The sequence below is a fragment of the Ochotona curzoniae genome, unplaced genomic scaffold (genome assembly GCF_017591425.1).
Source record: "Ochotona curzoniae isolate NIBS_2020 unplaced genomic scaffold, NIBS_Ocur_1.0 scaffold_2476, whole genome shotgun sequence".
NCBI lineage: Eukaryota > Metazoa > Chordata > Mammalia > Lagomorpha > Ochotonidae > Ochotona > Ochotona curzoniae.
In genome coordinates, this window is record NW_024467095.1 from 19,446,570 (window position 1) to 19,473,323 (window position 26,754).

At 44.0% G+C, this 26,754-nt stretch overlaps 1 protein-coding gene across 15 annotated transcripts in view; it reads left to right on the top strand.

The window, feature by feature from the left end:
• KMT2C (lysine methyltransferase 2C) overlaps positions 1 to 26,754 on the top strand; it is a 203,594-nt gene that overhangs the window by 172,368 nt on the left and 4,472 nt on the right. For 10 of the 15 annotated variants that reach the window (XM_041002313.1, XM_041002321.1, XM_041002327.1 and 7 more), the window contains 17 exons: positions 176 to 1,882; positions 5,118 to 5,330; positions 6,356 to 6,520; positions 7,806 to 7,947; positions 8,083 to 8,227; positions 9,943 to 10,121; positions 10,239 to 10,375; positions 11,685 to 11,934; positions 13,257 to 13,381; positions 14,537 to 14,644; positions 16,138 to 17,257; positions 17,755 to 17,891; positions 20,095 to 20,237; positions 20,538 to 20,706; positions 25,170 to 25,286; positions 25,697 to 25,770; positions 26,037 to 26,145. In XM_041002313.1, the coding sequence (XP_040858247.1) occupies positions 176 to 1,882; positions 5,118 to 5,330; positions 6,356 to 6,520; positions 7,806 to 7,947; positions 8,083 to 8,227; positions 9,943 to 10,121; positions 10,239 to 10,375; positions 11,685 to 11,934; positions 13,257 to 13,381; positions 14,537 to 14,644; positions 16,138 to 17,257; positions 17,755 to 17,891; positions 20,095 to 20,237; positions 20,538 to 20,706; positions 25,170 to 25,286; positions 25,697 to 25,770; positions 26,037 to 26,145 (5,040 nt within the window). The remainder of the gene's footprint in view (positions 1 to 175; positions 1,883 to 5,117; positions 5,331 to 6,355; positions 6,521 to 7,805; positions 7,948 to 8,082; positions 8,228 to 9,942; positions 10,122 to 10,238; positions 10,376 to 11,684; positions 11,935 to 13,256; positions 13,382 to 14,536; positions 14,645 to 16,137; positions 17,258 to 17,754; positions 17,892 to 20,094; positions 20,238 to 20,537; positions 20,707 to 25,169; positions 25,287 to 25,696; positions 25,771 to 26,036; positions 26,146 to 26,754) is intronic. The other 5 variants (XM_041002319.1, XM_041002316.1, XM_041002323.1 and 2 more) reach the window with 5 other exon arrangements.

The following is a 26,754-nucleotide window of genomic DNA, read 5'->3' on the forward strand; positions in this document are numbered from 1 at the left end:
AAAGATAGTCTTTAGTTAAAACTTATTGATCTTATGGTTTTTTATTTTTTTCCCCCATTGCATAAAGAGAATAATTTTGCTCTTACAAATCTTGCTACCTTCTGTGTATCTCCCACCAAAATCTTCAGTGCTTTGTGATACATAAATGAGTAATTTGTCAATTGTATTTTTCCAGATTCGTAAGCAACAAAAAGAACATGCTGAGTTAATCGAAGATTATCGAATCAAACAGCAGCAACAGCAGCAGCAGTGTGCAATGGCCCCACCTGCCATAATGCCTGGCGTCCAGCCACAGACACCTCTGGTGCCAGGTGCCACTCCACCTACCATGAGCCAACCCAGCTTTCCCCTGCTACCACAGCAACTTCAGCACCAGCAACATGCCGCAGTCATCTCAGGCCACAATAGTCCCGCCAGAATGCCCAGTTTACCTGGATGGCAGCCCACCAATTCTCCTGCTCACCTCCCCCTCAATCCTCCTAGAATTCAGCCCCCAATTGCCCAGATTCCAATAAAAACTTGTGCACCAGCACCAGGGACAGTGGCAAATGCAAATGCACAGAGTGGAGCACCACCACGGGTAGAATTTGATGACAACAACCCCTTTAGTGAAAGTTTTCAAGAAAGGGAACGGAAGGAACGGTTACGAGAACAGCAGGAAAGACAAAGAATCCAGCTCATGCAAGAAGTTGATAGACAAAGAGCTTTACAGCAGAGAATGGAAATGGAGCAGCATGGCATGATGGGTTCAGATTTGAGCTGTAGGACATCTGTTTCCCAGATCCCATTCTACAGTTCTGATCTCCCTTGTGATTTTAGGCAACCTCCCAGACCCCTTCAGCAGTCTCCCCAACACCAACAGCAGATGGGACAGGTTTTACAGCGGCAGAACATGCAACAAGGGTCTATTAATTCACCGCCTACCCCAACATTCTTGCAAACCAGTGAGAGAAGGCAAGGAGCGCCTCCCTCATTTGTTCCTGACTCACCACCTGTTCCTGGTGGAAGCCCGAATTTCCATTCTGTCAAGCAGGGACATGGAAGTCTTACTGGGACCAATTTCCAGCAGTCTCAAGTGAGACCTCCCTTTACGCCTTCAATGGTAGCAGCTCCACCTCCCATAGCCAACAGCAATCTCCCATGTAGCCAAGACCCAGCTGTAAACCACGGACAGAATTTTCCAGGAACAGCCCAGTCTCTCATTCAGTTATATTCTGATATAATTCCAGAAGAGAAAGGAAAAAAGAAAAGAGCAAGAAAAAAGAAAAAAGATGATGATGCAGAATCCAGCAAGGCACCATCAACTCCCCATTCGGATATAACTGCTCCTTCTACCCCAGGCATCTCAGAAACTACCTCCACTCCTCCGGGGAGCACACCCAGGGAGCTTCCGGAGTCGGGGGAGCCAGTGGGCCCATCAGCTCCCGGCGTGGTGGCAAGCCAGCCGGATTCAGAGCTAGAAAGCGGGCTACTTCCTAGTGATTTCTCACAGGGGCCTCCAGACCAGCAGACTTACGCAAACTCCGAGGTCGATAAGCTGCCCATGGAAACCCCTGCCAAAACTGAAGACGTAAAACTGGAAAAAGCTGAGGTAGAGCTGTGCCCAGGCCAAGAGGAACTTAAATTGGAAGAACAAACTGGTATTCAGGTAGAAGAAAAAGCTGTAGCTCCTCCTCCCGTCTCCTCAGCACAGAGTCCTCCCCCTGCTCTTGGTGCCCCTTCTGCTAAAGGAGATGCTGGCAATGAGCTTCTGAAACACTTGTTGAAAAACAAAAAGGCGGCTTCCCTTTTAAATCAGAAACCTGAAGGCAGATTTTGTTCAGAAGACAACTGTACAAAGGATACTAACATGATTGAGAAGCAGAATGTAACTGAAGGATTGGTAAGTGCAAATCACAAAAAACTACATATTTTCTTTAGTTTTAACTTTAAGCAGATCAATCCTGACAATAGTAAGGACTTTTTTCCTTCAGTTTTATTTTTAATGTTGTGATGCAATTCTGTAGGCTCTGGGTTTTCTCTGACCCCCCTCCTCCCTGCTGGTCTCCCCTGTATGATTAGAGTAGCGTAGTCCTTCAGGAGCAGTCCTGCTTCCGTCGTCCTGCTGCTGGAGTGTAGCCTGACAGGCACAGCCACTGCCAGAGTTCTTTCTCCTCTGGGGAAAACATGGCCTTTATTTATATGCATAAAAGTAATACTAAGTAGTTTATTTACCTCTTTTCTTAAACAAATACTTGTACAGTGATATTTCAGGCTTGCATTTGTCACCTGATTCTCACTCTGAAAAAAGCTGATAAAAGAAAATAAATGTATACTATCACTGTAAATATGTTCATAATTTGCTACCCTCTGGAAAAGAAGTATGTCCTGTTTAATATCCCTGGGACTCAGTGATAACCCAGACTGAAATGTTTAAGAGCTTAACGTAGAAATGTGCTGTTCGGGTGGATAGTATTTCAAAGTTTTCTATTTTTAATCGAAAATATTGTATTTGCTTTTTTATGAAGAGATTGGTTGTAAATGTATCTTTAAAGACTGTCTTCCTTTTCAATTAACCACATTAAGATTTTTCTAAAGTTTAGGTTTAGGGGTCGTGCACATTAGGGTGCTTGCTTCCACTTGTCGGGTAGTGTTACTGAGGCCATTGTAAAGGCCTCAGTGCTTCTCAGTTGGATTTTTATTATTTTTTATATTTTTATTAAATAGGAGAGGAGTGCTATATTTAGTTTCCCAAATTTCAATCGTTAATGAAGCTCATCTGTTTTGCTAGTGTAACTTAACTCTTTTTCTCTTGCTTTTCTCTAGTTAGTAGGGTTTGAATGTTGACCTAATGGATTCATGTAGTTTCTGTGTATTTCGCTGGCTATGCTTTTCTAGTCATAGTTGTCCCCAGTAAATATTCCAGTTGTCCAACCCCCTTTCTTCAGAGTAACTTAGACCTGTGGGTATGCTGAATTACCTGCAAATATACTGAGTGCTTCTGTTTGCACCCTTCCATGTGTTGCCAATAAGTGCTGTTTCTGCTCTGCTTTCTTTCCTTTCCTGTGTCTTTTTAACCTAAAATTCAGTTCTGGGCTCATCTTCAGATGCCTTTTTGAACTCAATCTCAAGTGTGTCAAGTTGGCATCTCTGCACTCACACGGCAGTTTCTGTAGTATTTAGCTTTTTGAAGATCATATACTATGTCTTGAACACTTAACAGAATGGAAAGCAATCATTTGCTGACTTTTAAAAACATCCACTCCAAGGACACCAACTGACCTGTTATTTATTTATTTATTTAAGTATAAATACATAGACAAAAGATTGAGAACAGATACTGTGGATATTATCTTGGGCTAACTTTTAATTTTTTTTTGTAGCTTTGTGTAATCAGATATTTATTGCGATGCAGTTATATCTGCTTTTCAGGATATGAGAGTTAGAGGTGTCTGTATGGCACTTTCCATACTAGATCTGTAGGAGTAACACGTGATTGCATCATCAGTGTTTTATAAGCCAGTCAAGAAATTGTTAGATTCTTGGGATTCAGAGACATCCACATCTCCTGAATGTTAAGACATGAAGAATTTCCTGGCGCTCTAGCCACCTAGTATGTTATAGCCAATCCCCAGCCTCTCTTTTATGCATATGAATTAATTGGAAGTTTACTGTAGTTCTGAGAACCTTATGATAATTCCCTGGCGGCCGTATTAAATAGGACCCCAAATTAAGATTTGTATACTTAAATAGTTATTGGATGGATTAGATAAATGGCATGTACCTTTACATCACCACCAGAAACATTGGCATCTCAAATCAAGTGTTAATTCAAGTCTTGGTAGTTCCAGTTTTTCTTAGTATTTTAAATATATATTTATTTATTTGAAAGAGTTAGGATAGAGAGGGGCTCAGGGAGAGACGGGAGAGAGGTGTTTTCTGTGTGCTGATTCACTCCCCAAATGTTTGCAAAAGCTGGGCAAAGAGCAGGAGTGTGGAGCGTCTGAATCTCCCATGAGTGCAGGGTCCCAAACACTTGGGCCATCCACTGCTTATCCATGCTGTTAGCAGGGAGCCAGGACACGAACCAGTGCCCATATGGGATACCAGTGCTTCCAAGTGGAGGATTAGCTGGTTGAGCCATTGCGCTGCCCCAGTAGCACTACTCATAAAGACCTCCAGTCCTGGCTTCTTATTACTTCTTCTAAGACAAAATAGTGAAAAGGTTGTCTGCTTTTATCTATGTTCTCTCCCATTCATTTTTCTTAAAGAGATGTATTATTTTTATTGAAAAGGCAGATTTACAAAGAGAAGGAGAGATAGAAAGATCTTTGGTCCGCTGGCTCACTCCCCAAGTGGCCACAGTGGCTGGAGCTGAGCCAATCTGAAGCCAGGAGCCAGGAGCAGCCTCTGCATCTCCCACGAGGGTGCAGGGTCTCACGGCCTTGGGCCGTCCTTGGCTGCTTTCCCGGAGCACAGGCAGGGAGCTGGGTGGGAAGTGGAGCAGCCGGGACATGAACCAGCACCTGTATGAGACCTCTGTACATGCAACACGAGGATTTAGCCACTAGGCTACTGTGCCAGGCCCGAAGCCAGGGACTTTTAAAGTAATTAGACATTGTTTTTCAGTCATTTCTGTGATTGTGATCTAATGTGAAGGACCAACATTGTTTCTTTTTATTACTCACTGTTGCTAGCTGTTCTTGGACCGAAGACAGTTGGCTGTGAAGCTGTTCCAGAACTTTGTAATGGTTTCAGCAGACCTCATGTTTCATTAGTTCTTAGTTCCCGAGGAAAACCCAAAATGCAGCTGAGCACGTGACTGGTAGGGTCTGTGAGGCGTGCAGCCCCCACCTGCGGGGCAGTGCTGTGCATGGTCACGTTTCCCCTCACACTGCAGGGTTCTGTGCTTTGCTCAAGTTGTGTGGCTTACTGATTGTCCACATCAGTAAGTGTTGGGAAAAGGTATTTTCAGCAAAGAATTGGAACATTTGACATTCTTGTATATTTCTTCCTTAACTTAGTATTGTGTTGAGAATATGTCATGAGATGGAACTGGAGTAATAGCATGAGCTAAAAATCAAGCGTACTTGTATGTGTGTAGTTTACTTACTTCTCAACCTTTTTAATTACATTAGCAAACTTTGGGGGCTCAAATGCAAAGTGGTTTTGGCTGTGGCAACAACCAGTTGCCAAAAACAGATGGAGGGAATGAAAGCAAGAAACAGCGTAGCAAACGGACTCAGCGAGCAGGGGAGAAAGCGGCACCTCGCTCCAAGAAAAGGAAGAGGGAGGGCGAGGAGAAGCCAGCTGTGTATGCCAGCAGTGACTCCTTCACCCACCTGAAACAGGTGAGTCATGCAGAGCAGCCCTTTACACCTTTCAGCAAGGAGACCTTCCAGCGCTTTCTGCAGTCCCATTGAGCTAACAATTTATTGTGGTAATTTCTTAATTGAAGTCCAGAGTTCCAGAAGTAAAACACATCTAGAACAGGAAGATTAGTAAAATAAGCTTCCTGTTTCCAAGCAAATGTGTACTTGATTCTGTTAGTCCTTGAAATGTATAGGAGCATAGCTGGATTGACAGCTGATGGTCAGGATTTACTTATAAGCACGTACAACACTAAAAAGCTCTGTGCCTATTCCTTTTTTTTTTTTTTTAAGGTTTATTTATTTTTACTGGAAAGGCAGATTTATAGAGAGAAGGAGAGACAGAGAGAAAGATCTTCAGGCCACTGGTTCACTCTCCAAGTGGCTGCAATGGCTGGAGCTGAGCCAATCCCAAGCCAGGAGCCAGGAGCTTCTTCTAGGCCTCCCACACGAGTGCAGGGTTGCAAGGCTTTGGGCCATCCTCTGTTGCCTTCCCAGACCACGAGCTGGAAGCTGGACGGGAAGTGGAGCAGCCGGGACAAGAAGTGGTGCCCATATGGGATCCTCGTGCTCGAAGGGAGAGTATTAGCCAGTTGAAATTTCATGCCAGGCCCACAAAGCTCTGTGCCTGTTATCTGGAGTTACTGTGCTCTCTGCTTTAGTAAACTTATTCTTACATCCTGCATTGGTAACAGAGTATGAATCAGCCACCAGTACTGCCACTGGTGGTGCATAACCTCGTGTCAGTTGTTGATTCTTTCTGAGCAAAGACAGGACGTGTCTGTTTCTCTTGAGATCCTGTACAACGACCTTCCTTTGGGACTGATGGGAAAAAAATTTAAAGTGTGTCTCAAAGACTCAATTATATGTCACCCTAGCAATTTGGTATTTGAAATGTTTAAGTTTTATTTTTTCCAAGCTTTATTTCACTGAGTTGTTTTGAGTCTTAGAAGTTGAGAAATGGTTTGTTTATTATGTACATTATTCTTAAATGTGTTTTTTAATAGCAGCTTTCTCTGCTTCCGCTAATGGAACCAATCATTGGAGTGAACTTTGCACACTTTCTTCCTTATGGCAGTGGCCAATTTAATAGTGGGAATCGACTTGTAGGACCTTTTGGCAGTGCGGCCCTGGAAGGGGTTTCAGACCACTACTCCCACTTGGTCTGCAAGGTATGTTGCTTTGCTGTGGTGTGTCACCTTCATCTGGTGTACCATGTCAGAACAAGGTCTGTCTGCGTTTTGCATCTAGTTTTACATGTAAGCTTCTAGGTTACTATAAGTTCAGCCAGAAGGTGAAAATGTTACTTGGTAGGTTATTTCTAACATTCATGTTTCTGTAGGTAAGAACAAAAATTGTGAGAAACAGCCTTTTTTTTTTCTTTCATGATAGGAGAAATACTTCATTATAACATTTACTAATTGTTAACTTGAATCAAAATTTTACAGTGGGAGTTCCAAAACATGATTAGGATTATTCTTTGAAAAATAAAACTTCAAGATTTTAAAAGGTTTTTTAAGATAATCATTTTGGGACTAATTGCAACTATATGCTAATTCCTAGATTACTGAAATAATATCAGCTAAACAGATTTTTATGATAGGATCATTGGACTGCTTCAGTTCTCATCTGATTTATGTGCAAAGATACTCTTTACAACAATTGAGAGCTTTGTTGGTTTTCATAAGGAATCCTCTTCTAGCTTTAGGATGAGAATGGTTCTCTTCTGGCACGCCCTTTGCTGCCCTCGGTGACTTTTCCCTCAAACCTGTCTTAACTTCTGGATTGCCTTTTCTTTTGCTGAAAGCTATATACTGCCTTCTCCATAAGCTTTGTAATTTCACTGTATACTTGACCTGCACACTATTCTTGGTAGATTCTAATGATCTTTCAGATTCTAACAATAAATGACAGAGGTTAAGTTTGCAAAGATGTTTGAAAGGAATGACAGTTTTGGAACTTACTCATCTTAATATTGCTGCTACTAATTTTGCTTCTTTTGCAAAACCCTTTTTCTGGGATTTGTGTAAGAATTACAGGCTTGGTACCACAAATCCTTAAGTTTTCCAGGGAACGTGGGTATGCCTTAATGATGATCACAGTATCTGAATTTTTAAAATCTTTGTAAGATTTGATTGATTTTAAGGGCATCGTTTAATGTCTGTAAGCATGATATGTTAAAGGAGTTTTATGAAATGATAGTATCAGCTATAGATAATTGAGATTTGCTTCTTAGTTTCAAAGATAAATGCTCCTGTCCATAAAGGCTCGAGTAGCTTGCAGGCCTTTACTGCGTATGTTTTCCTTCTTGGCATGCATTTAGGAGTGAAGCTCCATCTTAGCTGAATTTCCTGACCCTTGCTTCCATGTGCTACAGTTTCACATAACTAAATTTTGCCAAGGTCATTACATATTTGCTAAGTAGCATATAATTTAACATTTTTTGGTCTCCTGCAGCAGAATAATTTAAGTAATCCTCCAACACCCCCTGCCTCTCTTCCTCCTACACCACCTCCTATGGCTTGTCAGAAGATGGCAAACGGTTTTGCGACCACTGAGGAACTTGCTGGAAAAGCTGGGATGCTAGTGAGCCATGAAGGTATGAGTTTGTGGCTTTAAGGAACATACCAGTATCAGTTGTATAAAGTGAAGTGATGATAGAGTTATCACATTCTATCAGTTTTGACTAAATGTATTTATGGGTTTGTGGTTTTTTTTTTTTTTGCTTTTCCAGTTACCAAGACTCTAGGACCTAAGCCCTTTCAGTTACCATTCAGATCGCAGGAGGACTTAGCCAGAGCTATTGCTCACGGCCCCAAGACAGTTGATGTTCCTGCTTCCCTTCCAACACCACCTCATAATAATCAGGAAGAGTTGAGGTAAAAGTTGCTGTATTCACAAGTAATTTTCAGTTAGTTTATGTTGTAGTATGGTATCTATACGAATAACATGTAATAATATTTAAGTAAATATTTGTAAGCTGTAATCTTCATACTTCATTTTATTCAACATTGTTACTGTTAAAGAGTTTCTTATTAATTTTTTTTAAACACTGAGATTGGTATATGCGGTTAGAAAGTAAAACCTGTGGTGCCCGCATCCCATATGGACACTGATTCAAGTCCCAGCTGCTCCACTTTCAACCCAGCTGCTTGCTAATGTGCCTGGGAAAGCAGTGAAAGATGGTCCTTGTGTGTGGGCCCCTGTCACCCACATGGGAGACATGGAGGAAGATTCTGGCTTAGGACCAGCCCAGCTCCAGCTGTTGTGGTCAACTGGGGAGTGAGCCAGCAAATAGAAGATCTCTGTCTCTGTAATTCTTCTTTATCACTGTAAAACAAGTATAAATCTTAATTTTTTTTTAATCTTGAAGGCAGAGATAGAGTGGATACTCCCACTTTTTGTTCATTCCTCAAATATCTGCAGCAGCCATGCCTGAAGCTGGGAGCTGGGGGTGTAACAATTTGCTCATGTAGATGTTAGAAACTCAGATTCTAACAGTTACATGAAGTGTTACTCCTGACTCCCAGGGTCTGCATTTGTGAGAAGCAAGAAATTGAACCCAAATACTCCAATATGGGAAATAGGCATCTTAATTGCTAGGCTAAATATGTGCTCCCAATTTGTGCATCTGATACACAGAGTTCAGCAGAAGATAACGAATAGACATTGGACAATAGAAAATATCAATGTCATGTATTTTAAAGGTCATTTCCATTATAACCGTCACTGTGATTTATTGACATGGGAGGTATGTACAGTAGCAATCAAATACCTGAGACTGCAGGGACTGTCCTGTCCATGATTTTAGAACTGTTTTGTATCCTTTAGCCTTAGAAATGTGTTTTTAAGAGTTGTTTATTATTTTTTTTTCAAAGACAGAGTGACAGAAAGGGAGACAGAGAGAAAAACCTTGTATCTGCTGGTTCATTCTCCAAATGTGCACAAAAGCCAGGAGCCAGGGCTTCCATCCTGTTCTCCTACATGGGTAGTAGGGGCCCACGTGCTTGGGCACTCTTCCTCTCCTTTTCCTTGTTGATTGGTGGGTAGCGTCTTGGCCCCCTCCACCTCCTCCTGTCCAGTATATAGGATGCCCATGTCACAAGTGACAGCCTAACCCACTGTATCCGATATAAACTCCTAGTCTGAAGTTTCTGGTTGGGAATATCTCTCAGTAGATACATAGTTGTTACTTAGATTATTACATCCAAAGGATTCATACCTATTTCATCAAATTACTATCTCTTCTTTGGAGTCTGCTAGCTGTTTCATGTTTCGCCCTGAACTAACTTGTGTTACTTATGTTGTTGCTGTTGCCCAGGGGGCCCTGCTTGGACCTCTATAGACACAGCGTCTGGGTTGGCGTAGAGGCTTGCAGGGGGCCCAGCTTGCACCTCCATAGATGCAGCGTCTGGATTGGCATAGGGGCTTGCAGGGGGCCCAGCTTGCACCTCCATAGATGCAGCGTCTGGATTGGCATAGGGGCTTGCAGGGGGCCCAGCTTGCACCTCCATAGACGCAGCGTCTGGGTTGGCGCAGGAAGCCCACAGTGGTGGATTTGCACATTCTGAGAGTGGGCTGCTTCTTCCCTCAGGATCCATGATCACTGTGCCGACCGCGACAGTCCTGACAGTTTTGTGCCCTCCTCCTCTCCTGAGAGCGTGGTTGGAGTCGAAGTGAGCAGGTACCCGGATCTGTCACTGGTCAAGGAGGAGCCTCCAGAGCCAGTGCCTTCCCCCATCATCCCAATTCTCCCCAGCACTGTGGGGAAAGGTAAGCACGATGCCTGGCCTGAGTGTCTCTTTACAGCCAATCTGCTAATGTTTTTATTTTGAAAAGCCACTAACATTCCTTTCTTCCTGTCTTTTTTTTTTTTTTTTTCTTCTTAAGGTTCAGAATCAAGAAGGAATGACATCAAAACTGAGCCAGGCACTTTATTTTTTACGTCACCTTTCGCTTCTTCCTCAAATGGTCCCAGATCAGGCCTTATATCTGTTGCAATTACTTTACACCCTTCAGCTGCTGAGGTAAAAAGTGAAATTGGTTTTTAATGCTGTAAACTGTGTCCTCATTTTTACAGACATGTTAGGTAGTTTACAAGGAAAGGTATTAGCAGGATCAGTAAGTTTAAAAGATCAGAGACATCCAGACTATTTTGAATTATCAAGTACTAAGTTAATCTCAGGCTATATCAAGTGCTTATTTAAAAATGTCTGCTTTTGAAACATTTTTATAACTGTTCATGTGGTTGAAAATTAAACAATGAAAAGAAAAACTTTATCCAGTGAACATTTGGTAGAAGTAATAGAATAAGCTCTTTAGATAGTATCTGTTTATATCCACCACTAGACTTTACTGAAAATTCTAAATTCATTTTTGTAAAAGATCTATTTTTACTTGAAAGACAGATTAACAGAGAGAAAGATCTACTGTCTGCTGCTTTACTCCCAGTGGCCACAGCAGCCAGAGCTACAGCTATCCAAAGCTAGGAGCCAGGAGCCTCCTCCAGGTCTCCCATGTGGGTGCAAGGTCCCAAGGCTTTGGACCATCCTCCTCTGCTTTCCCAGGCCACAAGAAGGGAGCTGGATGGAAAGTGGAGCAACTGGGGCAAGAACCGCCACCATTTGGGATCCTGGTGCATGCAAGGCGAGGGCTTTAGTCACTAGGCTGCTGTGCCAGGCCTTAGATGATGGTGGTGATGATGATGATGATTTTAAGATTTATTACTTTTATTGGACATTCATATATTCAGAGAGGAAGATCTTCTGTTCTCTGTTTCACCACCCACATAGCAGTAATGGCTAGAGCTGAGCCAATCCGAAGCCAGGAGCTTTTTCTGGGACTCCCATGTGGGTACAGTGTCCCAAAACTTTTGGCCATTCTCAACTGCTTTCCCAGGCCATAAGCAGGGAGCTGAACAGGAAAGCAGTGTCGCCAGGACACAAACCAGTACCATATGGAATCCCAGTGCATGCAAGGTGAGGACTTCATCCACTAGGCAGTTGTGCCAGGCCTTAGATTCATTTTTAAACTTTAAATTCTGTGGTGAGTAACATCTCACTGGAGACCAGATGCAGCCAGAGCATTACATTTCAAGTTTCTTGTGGACTTTATAAATAGAAGTCCCTACCAGCTCTGAAAGGGGACCAGACTCACTGGCTTATCCCTTGTAGTTGTGTGTGTCCCTTTGCTGATCAGATATTAAGGGAACTAAAATAGTTTAGTGTGTTTCTAAGCACCTGATATTAGTTGGTATATCATTCAGAGAATGTTGATTAAAGCTTTGTTGTGTCACTGTTTCTTTTTGGTTGAGTAACACAGTGCTTGCACTTTTAGAACATTAGCAGCGTTGTGGCTGCCTTTTCCGACCTTCTTCACGTCCGGATTCCTAACAGCTATGAGGTTAGTAATGCTCCAGATGTTCCACCCATGGGTTTGGTCAACAGCCACAGAGTGAACCCAGGTGTGGAGTATCGACAACATTTATTACTTCGTGGGCCTCCGCCAGGATCTGCACACCCTCCCAGATTAGCAAGCCCCTACCGGCTGAAGCAGCCTAATGCACCGTTTCCTCCAACAACCAATGGTGAGCTTATGAACTTATTGTTAATCCCAAATGCATTCATGATCCAAAGGTTAAGATGTCTTTTAAATCTTAATTTAAAAGTAGTGGCAGTAGCGTGTTTGTATATAGTCCTTAGTAAATTAATTTTCTGAGTGTTCTGTGACCTGACCTTTAATACTTTAATACTTTAGTATGTATGTTACATATCATTCCAACCACCTGCCACTGTGCAAGTGCCAGCCCCTGCGTAGACAGTGAGAAGAAGCATGTGACTCACTTACCTTGCAGTCCCCATTGAGTCTGTGTATTCCCTTGTCCAATACTTCTGCAGCTTCCCATGGAACCAGTGAGCACAGGCAGGTGTTCTGTTTCCCCATTCTCTGCTTTCCATCATCACCTGCCTGTGGGACCCCTGTCCAGTCTCTGCTAGGCCCCATCTCTGTGAGCAGCACTACACCTGCCTGCTGGTCCTCTGTCCCCTCTCTGCTAGGCCCCGTCTCTGTGAGCAGCACTACACCTGCCTGCTGGTCCTCTGTCCCCTCTCTGCTGGGCCCCGTCTCTGTGAGCAGCACTACACCTGCCTGCTGGTCCTCTGTCCCCTCTCTGCTGGGCCCCATGTCCCTGAGCAGTACTATACTTTTCCGCATCCCACCATGGTAACACTCTCCTTATGTCTCATTGGTGCTGTTACAAGCATGTCCTTAGCATTTCCTTGCTTATTCATTTCATTGTTCTGTTGCATCCTAGTTGTTCTTTAGTTCTCATTGTTGAACCCTTTTCCACATTGTCCATGTTGGGTTTTTTAAATTGGCTTCCAGGTTCTTCCATGACTCCTGTTCTTCCTGGTCCTGTTTGCTTTGATGCTCTCCTTGAGTGAATCTGCCTAAGTGGGCCCCAGCCTTCCGATCCCAGAGTCCTTGTTTGCATTTATACCTTGACCTTGGATCTTTTCCTGTTTTTATTTGACTCTCATTCACACTTATGGTTTTTCTGTCTGTCTGTCTTTACCTTTCATTAGACATTTTAGTGTTGTTTTAACCCTTAAGCAACAGAAATGTCTTTCCCCTGACTTACTTTGCCCGAATATTAGTGTACTTGGTTTTGTTATGTTCTTTCATACTCTGAACATCCTCTCAGCTGCTTGAGAATAGAGACGTTTCTTGTGCCCATGTCAAACAGTAATGCCTAATGCCTTGTAATTATTGTTTGGAAAATAAAAGCTTTTATTAAGGTATGTGGAACTAATGAACCAAGGTATGAAAGCTTAACCTAGTGTAGTTTTGTGCCATGTATCACCTCTGTTGTGATCTATGAATTTTCTAAGCAGAGTTGATTGTCTTTAGGTCTTCCCGGATATAAGGAGTCTGACAGCACAGCACTCCGGCCGCAGTGGTGCTGTTACTGTAAAGTGGTTATTCTTGGAAGCGGTGTGCGGAAATCTCTCAAAGATGTGACTTCAGCAAACAAGGTACTTTCTGTTCTTTTTATGACTCCACCCCCTGCCATGTCCAGTGACTGTGTCTTTGACAGTGTCTGCTGCCATGTCAGGCAGAGGTTGTACTTCCCGGCAGTCTGATAGGATGTTCATTTGTAGTGGTACTCTTAGTCGCATCCACATGCATGTGCTTGGGCTTTGAAGCAGCTATTGTAGACTGTCATGTTAGTTCTTATGGAGACCACACATTTAACCTTTTTTTAGGATTTATTTGTTGAGGTGCCAATACCTTGATATGACAGTCTAAGCTTCTGCCTGCAGTGCCAGCATCCCATATGGGCATCAGTTCACATCCTGGCTGCTCTGTTTGAATCCAGCTCCCTGCTAATGTGCCTATGAAGGTGGCAAAGGATGCTTTGGACTGATGTAGCCATGTGGGAGACCCAGATGAACCTCCTGGCCTTTGGAGGAGTCAACCAGTAGATGGAAGATCTCTGTCTCTCTTCTTCACTGTGCAATTCTGCCTCTCAAATAAAAATAAATAATTTTACAATTTTTATTTATTTAAAATGCAGAATGAGATGAGTCACTCTTGCATTTACTTCCTAAATGTTCTTAGTTTCCGGGGTTGGGTAAGGCTGAAGCCAGAGACAGGAGCTCCAGCTGTATCTCCCGTGTGTCGGGTGGTAGTAGACATCTGATACCTAGGCCATCATGTGCTGCCTTCCTCGGAGCATCAGAGGGAGCAGAAGAACCAGGAGCAGAACCAAACCATCACTGCAGTGTGGGGTTCACAGTCCTAGCACTGCAGGGTGGGGTACACAGTCCTAGCACTGCAGGGTGGGTTCCACAGTCCCAGGCAGCAGTTGAGTCCTCTGTGCTGTAATACTCAACACATTTTTAAATCAAGCAAAATATGGACAATACAGTTTGTTTTTATACATTTAGTTTCTCTGTAGCGCAATTATTGTATGCTAAATTCTAGGGGGACTTTAAAAAGTTGGAAAAATGTTTCACGGTCAGGTTATTTTGATACAAAATGTTTTTGAAATCCATGTGTTTAGTTTTTTCATAATATATTTTCCACGAACTTCTTGAAACTCTTTGAAATTAATGCAGCTATGTTTGCACTTGTAAGATACTTTAAGTTATGATTTACTGAGATGCCCTCACTTCTCTGGCTTTCAGGACACTCACGACAGCTCCAGGAGAGGGGAGAAGGACATTGTTTTCTGTAGTAATAACTGCTTTATTCTCTATTCATCAGCTTCAAAAGGAAAAAACTCAGAAAGCAAGGTAAATAATTAGGACTGTTTCAACTTATCAACAATATGTAATGAGTGGTTTCTTTGTTCTGGGCATATGTTATAAACCAGATGTGTACCGCCCCCCCACCCGCCCCCCGACACATACCTCACAGAGCTGAGAAATTCTAAGCAGACCCTAAAATTTAAGATTATTTAAATAATGTTTAAGCCTGTGCATGTTGAGAGTAAGTATTTTGCTCATATCATGATGGAAAAGGTCTGCTGTACTTGGTTTTATGCAACTTAATTGTAGATAAGTATTTATTTTATACAAGTAGTATATTTCTATACATAAGACTTTAAAGAAAAATTTTCCCTTTGTCGTAATAATGCCATTCATTTCTCCTTATACTTGTGTCTCTCACAGAAGAGTTCTTCACCATTTTTTAAGATTTACTTATTTTTATTTGAAAGGCAGCATTACAGAGAGATGTGTACAGAGAAGGAGCAGGACAGAGAGGGAGGGAGGGAAAGAGAGAGTGACAGAAAGGCACAGAGGTGTCTTCCATCTGCTTATTCACTCCCCATATAGCTACAGTCGCCAGAATTGAACTCATTTGAAGCCAGGAGCTTTTCCCAAGTCTCTTATGTAGATGTAAGGTCAAGCCATCCTTTGCTGCTTTCCTATGCCGTTAGCAGGGAACTGGATTGGAAGGGAAGCAGCCAGGACACAAACCACCCATATTATGAGAAGAGTGGACCCTTGGGGCTTAGCGATTAGTTTATGCTACTCTGTGTTCCAGGTGAAGGAAGCTTCTAGGGCTTCTCCATCAACTCTGTCAGCAGGTGGAGGGATCCAGAGATAAGGTGGTATCATTTGTTTGTTGGCAGGGGTGCCTTCCCGTTTCAGATTTATGTTTATTAAGCTGAGAATAGTAGAAGTTTTAGAGTGGGGGTTAGTTCTTAGGAGGTAATGTTGCCATTCTTAATTTCATTAAACAAGAAATACTATTTCTTTGTATAAATTAGCTCTTTAAAAAAAAAAAAATTACCTATCACCCCAGTGAAGGCAGGGGCCCAAGTTTTTGGGCAGTCTTTTGCTGCCTTCCCGTATACATTAGCAAGTAGCTGAACTGGAAGTGGAGTCGCCAGGGCTTGAACTGGCACTCCAATATGGGATCCTGGTGTAGCTGGCAGTGACTTCACCAGCACCCAGGTTAGCTCTTGTGTCAGTCTTGACTTTTCTGGCTTTATCATGGCTAGAAAGGAAGGCATCCAAGAAGATGTCAGAGCAGAATATCCTGCTTCTGTGTTTCAGCTTTGTAGAAATTGCCCTACGCTTGTGAACTCTGTCAATTCCTAAACACATTATGTTCAGAAATGACTTCTGTTCTGCATGAAGCCTTATCACTTATCGACCCTTTGCTTCACCTTCTAGCTCACATGCCTTTGTCCAACCAATATTGCTTGGTTTGTTTTAATGAGAACAAAATAGGGCTTCTGAGTTGTTACTCTTGTTGATGATTTCTTTTTATTACCCAGGAACCCATTCCTTCATTGCCACAGTCACCAATGAGAGAAACACCTTCCAAGGCCTTTCATCAGTACAGTAACAACATCTCCACTTTAGATGTGCACTGTCTCCCACGGCTGCAAGAAAAAGCTTCTCCCCCCGCGTCACCTCCCATCATGTTCCCTCCTGCCTTCGAAGCAGCCAAAGTAGAGGCCAAGCCAGATGAGCTCAAAGTTACAGTGAAATTAAAGCCTCGCGTAAGAACTGTCCATGGTGGGTTTGAAGATTGTAGACCATTAAATAAAAAATGGAGGGGCATGAAATGGAAAAAATGGAGCATTCACATTGTAATTCCCAAGGGGACATTTAAGCCTCCGTGTGAGGAAGAAATAGATGAATTTCTAAAGAAATTGGGCACATCCCTGAAGCCTGATCCTGTGCCTAAAGACTATCGGAAGTGTTGCTTTTGTCATGAAGAAGGAGATGGATTGACAGATGGACCAGCCAGACTGCTCAACCTTGACTTGGATCTGTGGGTCCACTTGAACTGTGCCTTGTGGTCCACAGAGGTCTACGAGACTCAGGCTGGTGCCCTAATCAATGTGGAGCTGGCACTGAGGAGAGGCCTGCAGATGAAATGTGTCTTCTGTCATAAGACAGGAGCCACCAGTGGGTGCCATAGATTTCGATGCACCAACATTTATCACTTTACTTGCGCCATTAAAGCACAATGCATGTTTTTTAAGGACAAAACTATGCTTTGCCCGATGCACAAACCAAAGGGAATTCATGAGCAAGAATTAAGTTATTTTGCAGTCTTCAGGAGGGTCTATGTTCAGCGTGATGAGGTACGACAAATTGCTAGCATCGTGCAACGAGGAGAACGTGACCACACCTTTCGTGTTGGAAGCCTTATCTTCCACACAATTGGCCAGCTCCTCCCACAGCAGATGCAAGCATTCCACTCTACTAAAGCACTCTTCCCTGTGGGCTATGAAGCTAGCCGCTTGTACTGGAGCACACGCTATGCCAACCGGCGTTGCCGCTATCTGTGTTCCATTGAAGAGAAAGATGGGTGCCCCGTGTTTCTCATCAGGATTGTGGAGCAAGGGCACGAAGACCTAGTCTTAAGTGACACATCACCCAAAGGTATGAACCACTGTTTTTTGTGCCCTACAGAGCTGTTTACTCTGAGTTTATTTATTAGCTTAAAAAATGTTGTATGTCAGTATTTCTGGGTTAGGGTAGTTGTTTGGCATAGTAATTAAGATGTTGCTGGTATACCCAAATCCCATATTAAGGTTTGCGTTCCAGTTCTGTCTTCTTGTTGGTGTGTACTGTGGAAGATAGTGAGTGAGAATTCGAATGCTTGTTTTTTGCCATCCATGTGGGAGAATGTTTTGGGTAGTAAACCAAAAATTGGGAGCTCTCAGTGTCTCCCTATCCCTCAAATAATTTTTAAAAATTACAAATTGCTGTGGTTTATTAAAAAGATTTGTTGGATTATTACACATCAGGTTTTTGGGGGGGGGGCAATTAGTATGTCTTTGTGAGTGGTTACCAATTTTGTTTTTGCTGTTTATCCTGTTTTCCTCTGTTTAGGTTAGTGCAAGTTTATCTTTTTTTTTTTTTTTGTCCTTATGTAGGTGTTTGGGATAAAATTTTGGAACCTGTGGCATGTGTAAGGAAAAAATCTGAAATGCTCCAACTTTTCCCAGCGTATTTAAAAGGAGAAGATCTATTTGGCTTAACTGTCTCAGCAGTAGCACGGATTGCCGAATCGGTGAGTATGTTGGTCAAAATCCAAACTCAGACTTGCTTTTCTAGTTCAGTGTGACCACTTTAATATATGCTTATAATATGATACTTCTCAAAAGATGCCATTGCCTATGAACTAACCCCTATTTCTTTTAATGAAAATAAGGTGTTGATCATTTAAAACAGGACCTCAGGACATGCTAATGTCCCCTCAGTGAGGGAGCTTTAAAAACTTCAGTCTCCTTTCCAAGGCTCAAGGACCCCCAGCACTGTGTCCGTCACCTTTATACTGAAGGGGTGCAGGGACCATAGCCTCTCTACAAGTGTTGGTGTGTCCGCCTCCTGGCACCCAAGGGCTCCTGCCCACGGCTGTGCTCCTCGCAGGACACAGCGGCAGCCCCGTTGACATCTCGGGCTGCCTTTTGCTTAAAAGAGCCTGTCTAACAATTTACATAAGTGAACACAGTACTCCGAATAGCTGTGCCTAAATGATGTGTGACTAGACAAACGACTTCATAGGAAAGAGTCATAACATATAAGTAATTTGATAACTATGCTTTCTGTGACTGCCTGTGCTCCTAGGATATCAAACGTGTTAACCTCATCATGTTATATTCAAAGAGAAAGAAATTAGAAATGAGTAAGGGTATTTTAATTAAGTTTAGATTTCATTTAATTTTTTAAAATAAAGTCAGAATTACTGAGAGAAAGAGGCATAGCGAAAGGAATTTTGCTAGTTCACTCCCCAAATGGCTGCAACAGTCAGAGTTGGGCCTGTTCAAAGCTTACATCCAGGAGCTTCATCCAGGTCCCGTCTCCCATATGGGTGCCGGGTCCCAAGGCCTTGGGCCATCCTCCCATGATCTTCCATGAGCTGCTCCACTCCCCGAATGGCCTCGATGGCCAGCAGGAGCCTAGAACTCTTCCATGTCAGCGACAAGGGTCGTATCCTTGACCCTTCACCTGTTGCTCCCCATGGCATGTAGAAGCAGAAAGCTCAGGTGGGAAGTGGGGCTGGGACTTGAACTCACACTCCCGAATGGGAAGAGGGATGGACACTTGGGATGGTGTCCTAACTGCTATCCCTAACACCTGCCCCTGTTGTTTTGCTTTTCATTGCTTATACTAGACACTTTCCAGCTGCATCTGAAAGAAAGCAGCTGACCTGCTTACTGGCACCCATATTGGATGTTGGCACCATAAGCGAGTTATCAGTGCATCAGCCCAATTTCAATTTTATTTTTATTGGAAATTCAGGTATACAGAGGGGAGGAGAGACAGAGAGGAAGATCATCTGTCCGATGATTCACTCCTCAAGTTGCCACAACGGCCCAAGCTGTCCCAATTCGGAGCCAGGAGACTCCTCTGGGTCTCCCACTTGAGTGCAGGATCCCAAGGCTTTGGGCCATCCTCCACTGCTTTCCCAGGCCACAAGCAGGGAGCTGGATGGGAAGTGGAGCAGCTGGGACATGGACCAGCACCCATATGGGATCCCGGCACTTGCAAGGCAAGGATTTAGCCACTAATCTATTGTGCCAGGCCCCCAATTTCAGATTTTAAGTTAAGTAATTTTCATTTTAAAATTCTTTGCAGAGATGTAAATTGGCTTCGAGGCAGGTGTTCCACTGGGGCACTTGCATGCTGTGTCAGAGTGCCAGCAGCCTGAGTTTTAGGCCTGGCTGCTCTGCTTCTGATCCAGCTTCCTGCTCTTCCATATACTGCGAGGCAGCTAGTGACACCCCCTTGGGTGACCCTGACTGAACTCCACTCTCCCAGCTTCGGCCTGACCTGGCCCTGCAGTTGGCAGCATTTGGGTAGCAAACCGACAGGTGGACACACTCCCTCCGCCCCTGTGGCTCTATCTGTTCTTTCAGAAACAGTGAAAAGGAATAAATATTATTTCTTTTTTTTTTTTTTCAAGTATACCTCAAGAAAACATTTTATTTTAGGAATAAATATTATTTCATTGCCATTAATCCAAGTGGAAAACTAAAGTTGTGAATTACTCTGTCCAATGCTTGTGAGTGTTGGAATAATCAGATCCTGAAGTCATATAAGCATATATATTAGATTCAGCTTTTTCTTCAAGGAGAATTTTGTAGGATTTAGTAAGTATTGTTTAAAGTTGAATGTAGGATGAACATGTTACTTAAAAGACCTTTTTGGAAAGCTCGAGATTATCCTTGGCCCTCAGTGGGTTACCTTCTGCCTCTTTGTGTTTCTTTCAGCTACCTGGGGTTGAGGCATGTGAAAACTACACCTTCCGCTACGGCCGGAACCCTCTCATGGAGCTCCCACTTGCCGTTAACCCTACAGGTTGTGCCCGTTCTGAACCTAAAATGAGTGCCCATGTCAAGAGGTTTGTGTTAAGGTATTTTGTTTTAACTTCACATAGTACAGCCCAGGGTTTCTAGGCATATCAGTGTTTTTTTGTTTTTGTGGTTTTTTTTTTTTTTTGTCATTTTCGTTTTGTTGGTGCTTAAATTGTCTGCTGCTTACAAACCCTGCCATCTCGGCTGTGTACGCACCTGACTACCGCAAGGAGCCACTCTGTCTGCTAGGCAGCTTTCCATGTGTGCTGTGTCTTCAGAACTTGAACTCACCAGGGTGTAAGCTGCCTTCAGAGATATCTCCAGTTCTTCCTTTCTCTGTTGGTGCCCCGTTGCTCCAGGCCTCACACCCTGAACAGCACCAGTGCCTCCAAGTCCTTTCAGAGCACGGTCACGGGGGAGCTGAGCGCGCCCTACAGCAAGCAGTTCGTTCACTCCAAGTCATCGCAGTACCGGAAGATGAAGACTGAATGGAAGTCCAACGTGTATCTGGCCCGGTCTCGCATTCAGGTGAGGAAATACCTTGTTTTTGGGAAGGGAGGGAGTGGAATCTAGGCGTCTAGGAGTCCGAAGGGCTCGTGTCCTGACCACTGCGTGAAACGGCATTCCAAAAGCTGCAGCATGGGATCACGTTTTTTACGTTCTGTCAATCCTGTCAGTTTGTGAAGTTAGTACTTTAAGTTCTACTCTTAGGGTGTGGTGTTCAGTTTCCCCCAAAAGGAAAGCAGACCTTTGGTATCTACATCCTTAAGTCTTGAAGAGAACTCTTGGGAAGCTGCTAGCATAGTATTTTTACTGTTTGTGGAAAGCTCAGCGGGGCTGTTTCAGACACTTGTGAAAAGTATAAATATATTTATTTACATATTTAGGATTTATTTACTTATTTAGAAGGTCAGGTTAGAGAGAGGAGAGATTTTCCACCCACTGATTCACTCACAAAAGTCTGGGCCAGACTGACAGCAGGGGGTCGTCGCTCCGTCTGGGTCTTCCATGTGGGTGGCTCATGCCCGAGCATTTGGCCATCTTTGCTTTCCTCGGCACGCTGGAGAGGGAGCAGCGAGGCCTGGGGTGCTGGTGCTGCAGGCAGTGGCTTAACCTGTGCTACAGCATAGCCCCAAATAGCAATATTTTCAAAAGTACCCCACTTTTTGGAAGCTTCCCTCTATTCGATCAGCTCCCTTTTCAGGAACTGATCACATGTTTGTGATAGACGGTTAGACGAAGGCCATGTGCATTTAAATTCACATCTGCAGTCTATCCTGGCTGAGCCGGAAACCTAGATAGGCAAGTGCCGATGCAGCATCTCACTCGGGACGTCCCAGAACAGAATGATGGTGCTCTCCTGTTATCACACTTCTCCAGCCTGAGCCTGCTTATCCACAAGGCTGACCTTATGAGCGACAGTGCTGCTTATTCTCATTGTGCTCGTATTAAAGTCTCCACATCCAAAGCATCATCCAGTTCTGTTGATTTTTTTTGCCTCCATCTAACAGTTCTCTGAAATCCCTGCTTCCACTCCCACCCCTGCTGTAATCTGTATCATCGCCTGTAGGTGAGTGAAGTCCTCAGCCCGTCTCAGAGGCTGGGACAGTTACTACAGCATACATCATTGAGTTGTTGACATTCAGGTTCTTGAAACCATTTTCTTTTTCACTAGAAGTTTTTAGGATCTTCTATTTTTGATATTTGGGTATTTCACAAAATTAGATCTACGTTTAGGCCTTTTTAGTTACTGGCTTCCTCGCTGGGTGTGTTCTTTTTTGTTTGCACCCAGAGGCAAAATACTAGGTCTTGAGAACTGGACTGTCACAAGTGTACCCTAGGCTAGCAGCAGAATGTCACTGCGGACTTCCTAAGGCTTAAAGGGCTGGGGGCTCACACCTGCCTCCCTGGGCTCTCGAAAGCGCCCTGATGGCTGGGCTGCACACCAAGTGTCCTGTCATGTTTTCCCCATCTATTTTGCTTCCTTGACTATTTACAAATTATATGCTGATCTTTCTTGTGCATTAGGGGAAAAAAAGCAAAAATAAAGCAAAGAACCCTTTCTTTTCTGCCCTTGACCTTTTGCTTGAATTACTTTTCCAATTTAAACATTTTGAAGTAGTGAATTCGCTCTGTGTCCATCTCCGGTGCTGAGTACTGTGATACGGTGGAAGCCTGTCTGTGCTCTGCTTCTCATCTTTAACTTGAAACACTGGAGAGGTGTGGGTTTTTGTCCTTGTCCCTTTTTCCCATCTATTCCATCAGCCTCGCTGTTTTCCACCTGCCAGGTAGTCATAGTAATGATTTCATATTTCTTGTCATTCCATGTTAACCATTTTAAAATGTATAAATGTATATGCGTGAAAATGGAATGAATCATGACCCACACATGTTGTGCAGCTGGTTCGGTGAAGGAGCTCGGCTGTGTTATATGTAACTGCTGTGTTACGATGCCTTCCACTGCTGATTTCTTTTGTTGATGTATTTTCTTTTTCTTCATACCAAACAGCGTTGCCATCAGTAACCTTGTATTATCCTTATGAGTTGGTAGTTTGAGTCTTTTGGATTGTAAACTCAAAAGTAAAATTCCTCTATAAAAGTATATATTCCCCTTATTTTACCTCAATTTGCCTAAGAAGGCAGTAATTGAATCTGGCATTGTGGCATAACGGGCTAAACCACTGCTTGTGACACTGGCATCCCATATGGTACCCTTCTTGGGCATCCAGCTCGCTGCCAATGTGCCTGGGTAGATAACTCAAGTACGCCCAGTGCGCCCAGGAGGGAGACCTGGGTAAAGCTTTGACTGCTGGCTTCAGCCTGGCCAGCCCCAGCCAGAGGGACCGTTTGGGAAGTGAACCAATGGATGCAAGAACTCTCTCTCTCTCTCTCTCTCTTTCTCTCTCTCCTCTCTCTCTCTCTCTCTCTCTCTCTCTAACTCTGCCTTTCATATAAGTAACTAAGTAAATAAAAAGGCAGTAACTGCACATTTCTTCAGTGTATGAAACTGGTTCTCTTTTTCCCATTTAGAGTATATTTTTGCCAGACTGAAGTATGGACTAAAATTGCAATTCCTAACTGGTGATGAAGGTGTGGGTTTTCATGTCTGCAGTTAAGATTTACTTTTGTACAAGCTTCACCATGTGATATTTTCCCTGCTGCTCTGCTCTCCAGGAAATACAGTGCCCTTAGCACGTTCCCTTCGCCAGTCCCGATTTCCCATAGGTTCCAGTCCCAGGGAAGAACATGGACTGTAGGAGCACTCTTCAGAAAGTTCATGGAAAATATGTATTATGAAAAAATTATGACTCTCCGTCTTTTACACAGAATTAACTTTTTTAGGACTTTTATATTTGAAAGAGTGACACAGGGAAAAATGGAGCGATCTTGTCCCTTGTAGAGCACTCCCTGCATGACTGCAGAGCCAGTAGGCAGGCACTCCATCTGGCTGGCCCGTAGAAGCACAGAGACACGAATCCTTGGGCCATCTGCTGCTCTCCCAGGTGCATTAGCTGGGAGCTGGAGTAAGAATGGAGCAACTGGAATGCAAACTGGCTCTCTCATGTGGGACAGTTTTCTCCTCTTGAATAACCAGATGTTATTCAGTAAAAAAAAAAAAAAAACCCATTGACATTAAACTCTATTTATTTGTTTAAAGATTTATTTATTTTTATTGGAAAGGCAGATATACAGAGAGAAGGAGAGACAAAGATCTTCCATCTGCTAATTCACTCCCCAAGCGGTTCCAACGACCGGAGCTGAGCTGATCCAAAGCCAGGAGCCAGAAACCTGTTCCAGGTCTCCCACACGGGTGCAGGGTCCCAAGGCTTTGGGCCGTCCTCGACTGCTTTCCCGGGCCACAGGCAGGGAGCTGGATGGGAAGCAGGACTGCCAAGACATGAACCGGCGCCCATATGGGATCCCAGCATGTGCAAGGCGAGGACTCTAACCACCAGGCCACTGTGTCAGGCCCTAAATTGAATTTTAATACCACAATTACTACTGTTGGAAATTTCAGCCATATAGGAATCTGTTTGGACTGCTTGCATTGATGTGATTGTGCTTAAATTATACTGACCTTCCTGTTCTGGTTCGTTTGCTTCTGAATCACATCTGAAGTTAAACGGGTAAACTGCATAGATAGTTTTTCAAGTCCTAAGTCAATTCACATACTAGAGTCTGTTGAAATTGGTTTTCCCTCTTCTTGTGTCTCAAGATGGGGCTTGATGAGGAAGGGGGAATTCTGCAGGCAGCGCCTGTAATCTTCCTTCCTGCACTCCCACCTCTTGCTTTCAACGCCAGAATGCAGCCTGAAACAGGACCAGACGTGTGGTTCAGTATGTTGTTCCTGAGTGTGCAGTGCTGGAAACTGACTGGTGTGGTGTGCCAGGCACCAGCGTACGCAGTGTGACCTTCTGGATGAAAACGATGTTTCAGCGTTGTATTGACTTATTTCAAGATTTACTTTAGAGCATTTGACAAGGAAAGGCAATAGAGAGAGATCTTCCGTCTGCTGATTCACTCTCCAAAGTGCCTCAGTGGTCAGGGCTGAGCCGGGCTGAAGCCAAGTTCTTCATCTAGGTCTCCGACGAGGGCGCAGGAGCCCCATCGACTTGGGCCGTCTTGCTCTGGATCAGAAATGGAGAGGCCAAGAATCTGATAGCCATGTGGGATGCCAGCATCCTAGGCAGTGGCTGAACTCACTGCACCAACAGTCCCTGTTCCATATGTAGTGAGAGAGAAAGAGAGAGCATGTGAACTTTGAGAACATCTTCAAGCCGTGACCTAAACAGTCCCCGAGAATTCAGTGACAGACACAGGGAAGGTAGTGATGGCGTAATGGGGAGTGGTAAGATACCTACATTTCAGAAAAGAATGTGTTTCACATTTAAGTTTATATGAAACTGTGAAGTCTGACTTTTGTGACGACCCAGTGGTGGCATCTGTGAATGACGTGAGCTGAAGTGTGTGTGTCCGCTTTGTTGCCGCAGGGCCTGGGCCTGTACGCTGCTAGAGACATCGAGAAGCACACGATGGTCATTGAGTATATCGGGACGATCATTCGGAATGAAGTGGCAAACAGAAAGGAGAAGCTCTATGAGTCTCAGGTCAGTGTCTGCGCCGTCACGGCCACCCCATGCCGCCCCCGTGCCGCCCTGGTGTGCCCCCGTGCCGTCACGGCCGCCCCTGTGCTGCCCCTGTGTGCCCCCGTGCCGCCCCCATGCCGCCCATGCAGCCCCCGTGCCGCCCGGCCACCCTGCAGGGCTGTGGTCACTGTTGAACAGTAGTCATCTTTGTCATGTTTTCCATTTTTCTCCTGTCCCTCTCATCTGTTTAATCTTAAGTTGATGATGATATTTGCACAGTGAGTTGGTGGCCCTGGCGTTGGGTAGCTTCCTGACTCAGTGCTCCCCGTGCCCAGTAGGTGGCATCATCAGAACAGTAGAGTTCTCTGCCGCCTTAGGGTGCTCTTCCTGTGGACCTGCACCTCACTGACGGCTCCTTGCCTTCTTTGTAGAATCGTGGCGTGTACATGTTCCGCATGGATAATGACCACGTGATTGATGCAACGCTCACAGGAGGGCCTGCAAGGTAAGACTGAGAGGAATCCGGTCGAAACAGTTTTTGTGTCCCAGGCTCATCTAGAGCCGTGAAGCTGAGGAACGGTCCTCTTCCTTACAGCCTTGCAGTGAGTAAAACTCACAGCAAACCAGTTTCAACAAGAATTTTTGTTAAAAATTTGTGTTCATACATGTTCTGTTTGTAATGGACAAATAGAAATGGAATTAACAGAAAAGACTTCGTCGGGCATGCCAGCGTGCCAGCTGTTTACAGTGGTTTCTTAACATGGCTTGCAGATACATCAACCACTCTTGTGCACCAAACTGTGTGGCTGAAGTGGTAACCTTCGAGAGAGGACACAAGATCATCATCAGCTCCAACCGCAGAATCCAGAAAGGGGAGGAGGTAAGAGCGAGCCCGGGCTGTGCCTCGCTGTGCAGCCGTTCACGCCTTGACACTGGGGCCTTGTTCGACTTTCTTAAACAACATCAAAAAAGTCTTCTTGGGAGGCCAGATTTTCCCACTCCATCATCCTTCTGGCATCCAAATACCTTCACCTTCTGCCATGTGGCAGCTTCGACAATGTTGAATATCAACTTCCTTGTTGATTTTGTTCCTCACAACCAGCATTTCCATGTCACCGTCTGTGAATGCGTTAGAGCCTCTTCAGTCCCTTAACCCAACCACGGTTCCCAGCATGCTTCTCTTCCGAGGTTATGGTCATGTTTGAGGAGCATCGTGGAGTCATTGCCTGCTTTTGCTGTCATTGGAATGGCAGTGGGCAGCACATTCGGGGGGGCCCTATGCCCCCAGATTTCTCATTCACATTAGTGGTCAGTATAAGCTTAGAAGAGTTTCACACCAGTAGATGTTCAGTTTGTTGCTGTTGTTGTTACTGTTTTTGCTTTTGTTTTGTCTTCAGAATGCTGAATACTGAATTTGAAATTTGTCTCTTTGCTCTCATACGATGACTTTGGTTTAGCATTTCACCTTTAGGTAATTGTTGGTGTGGAT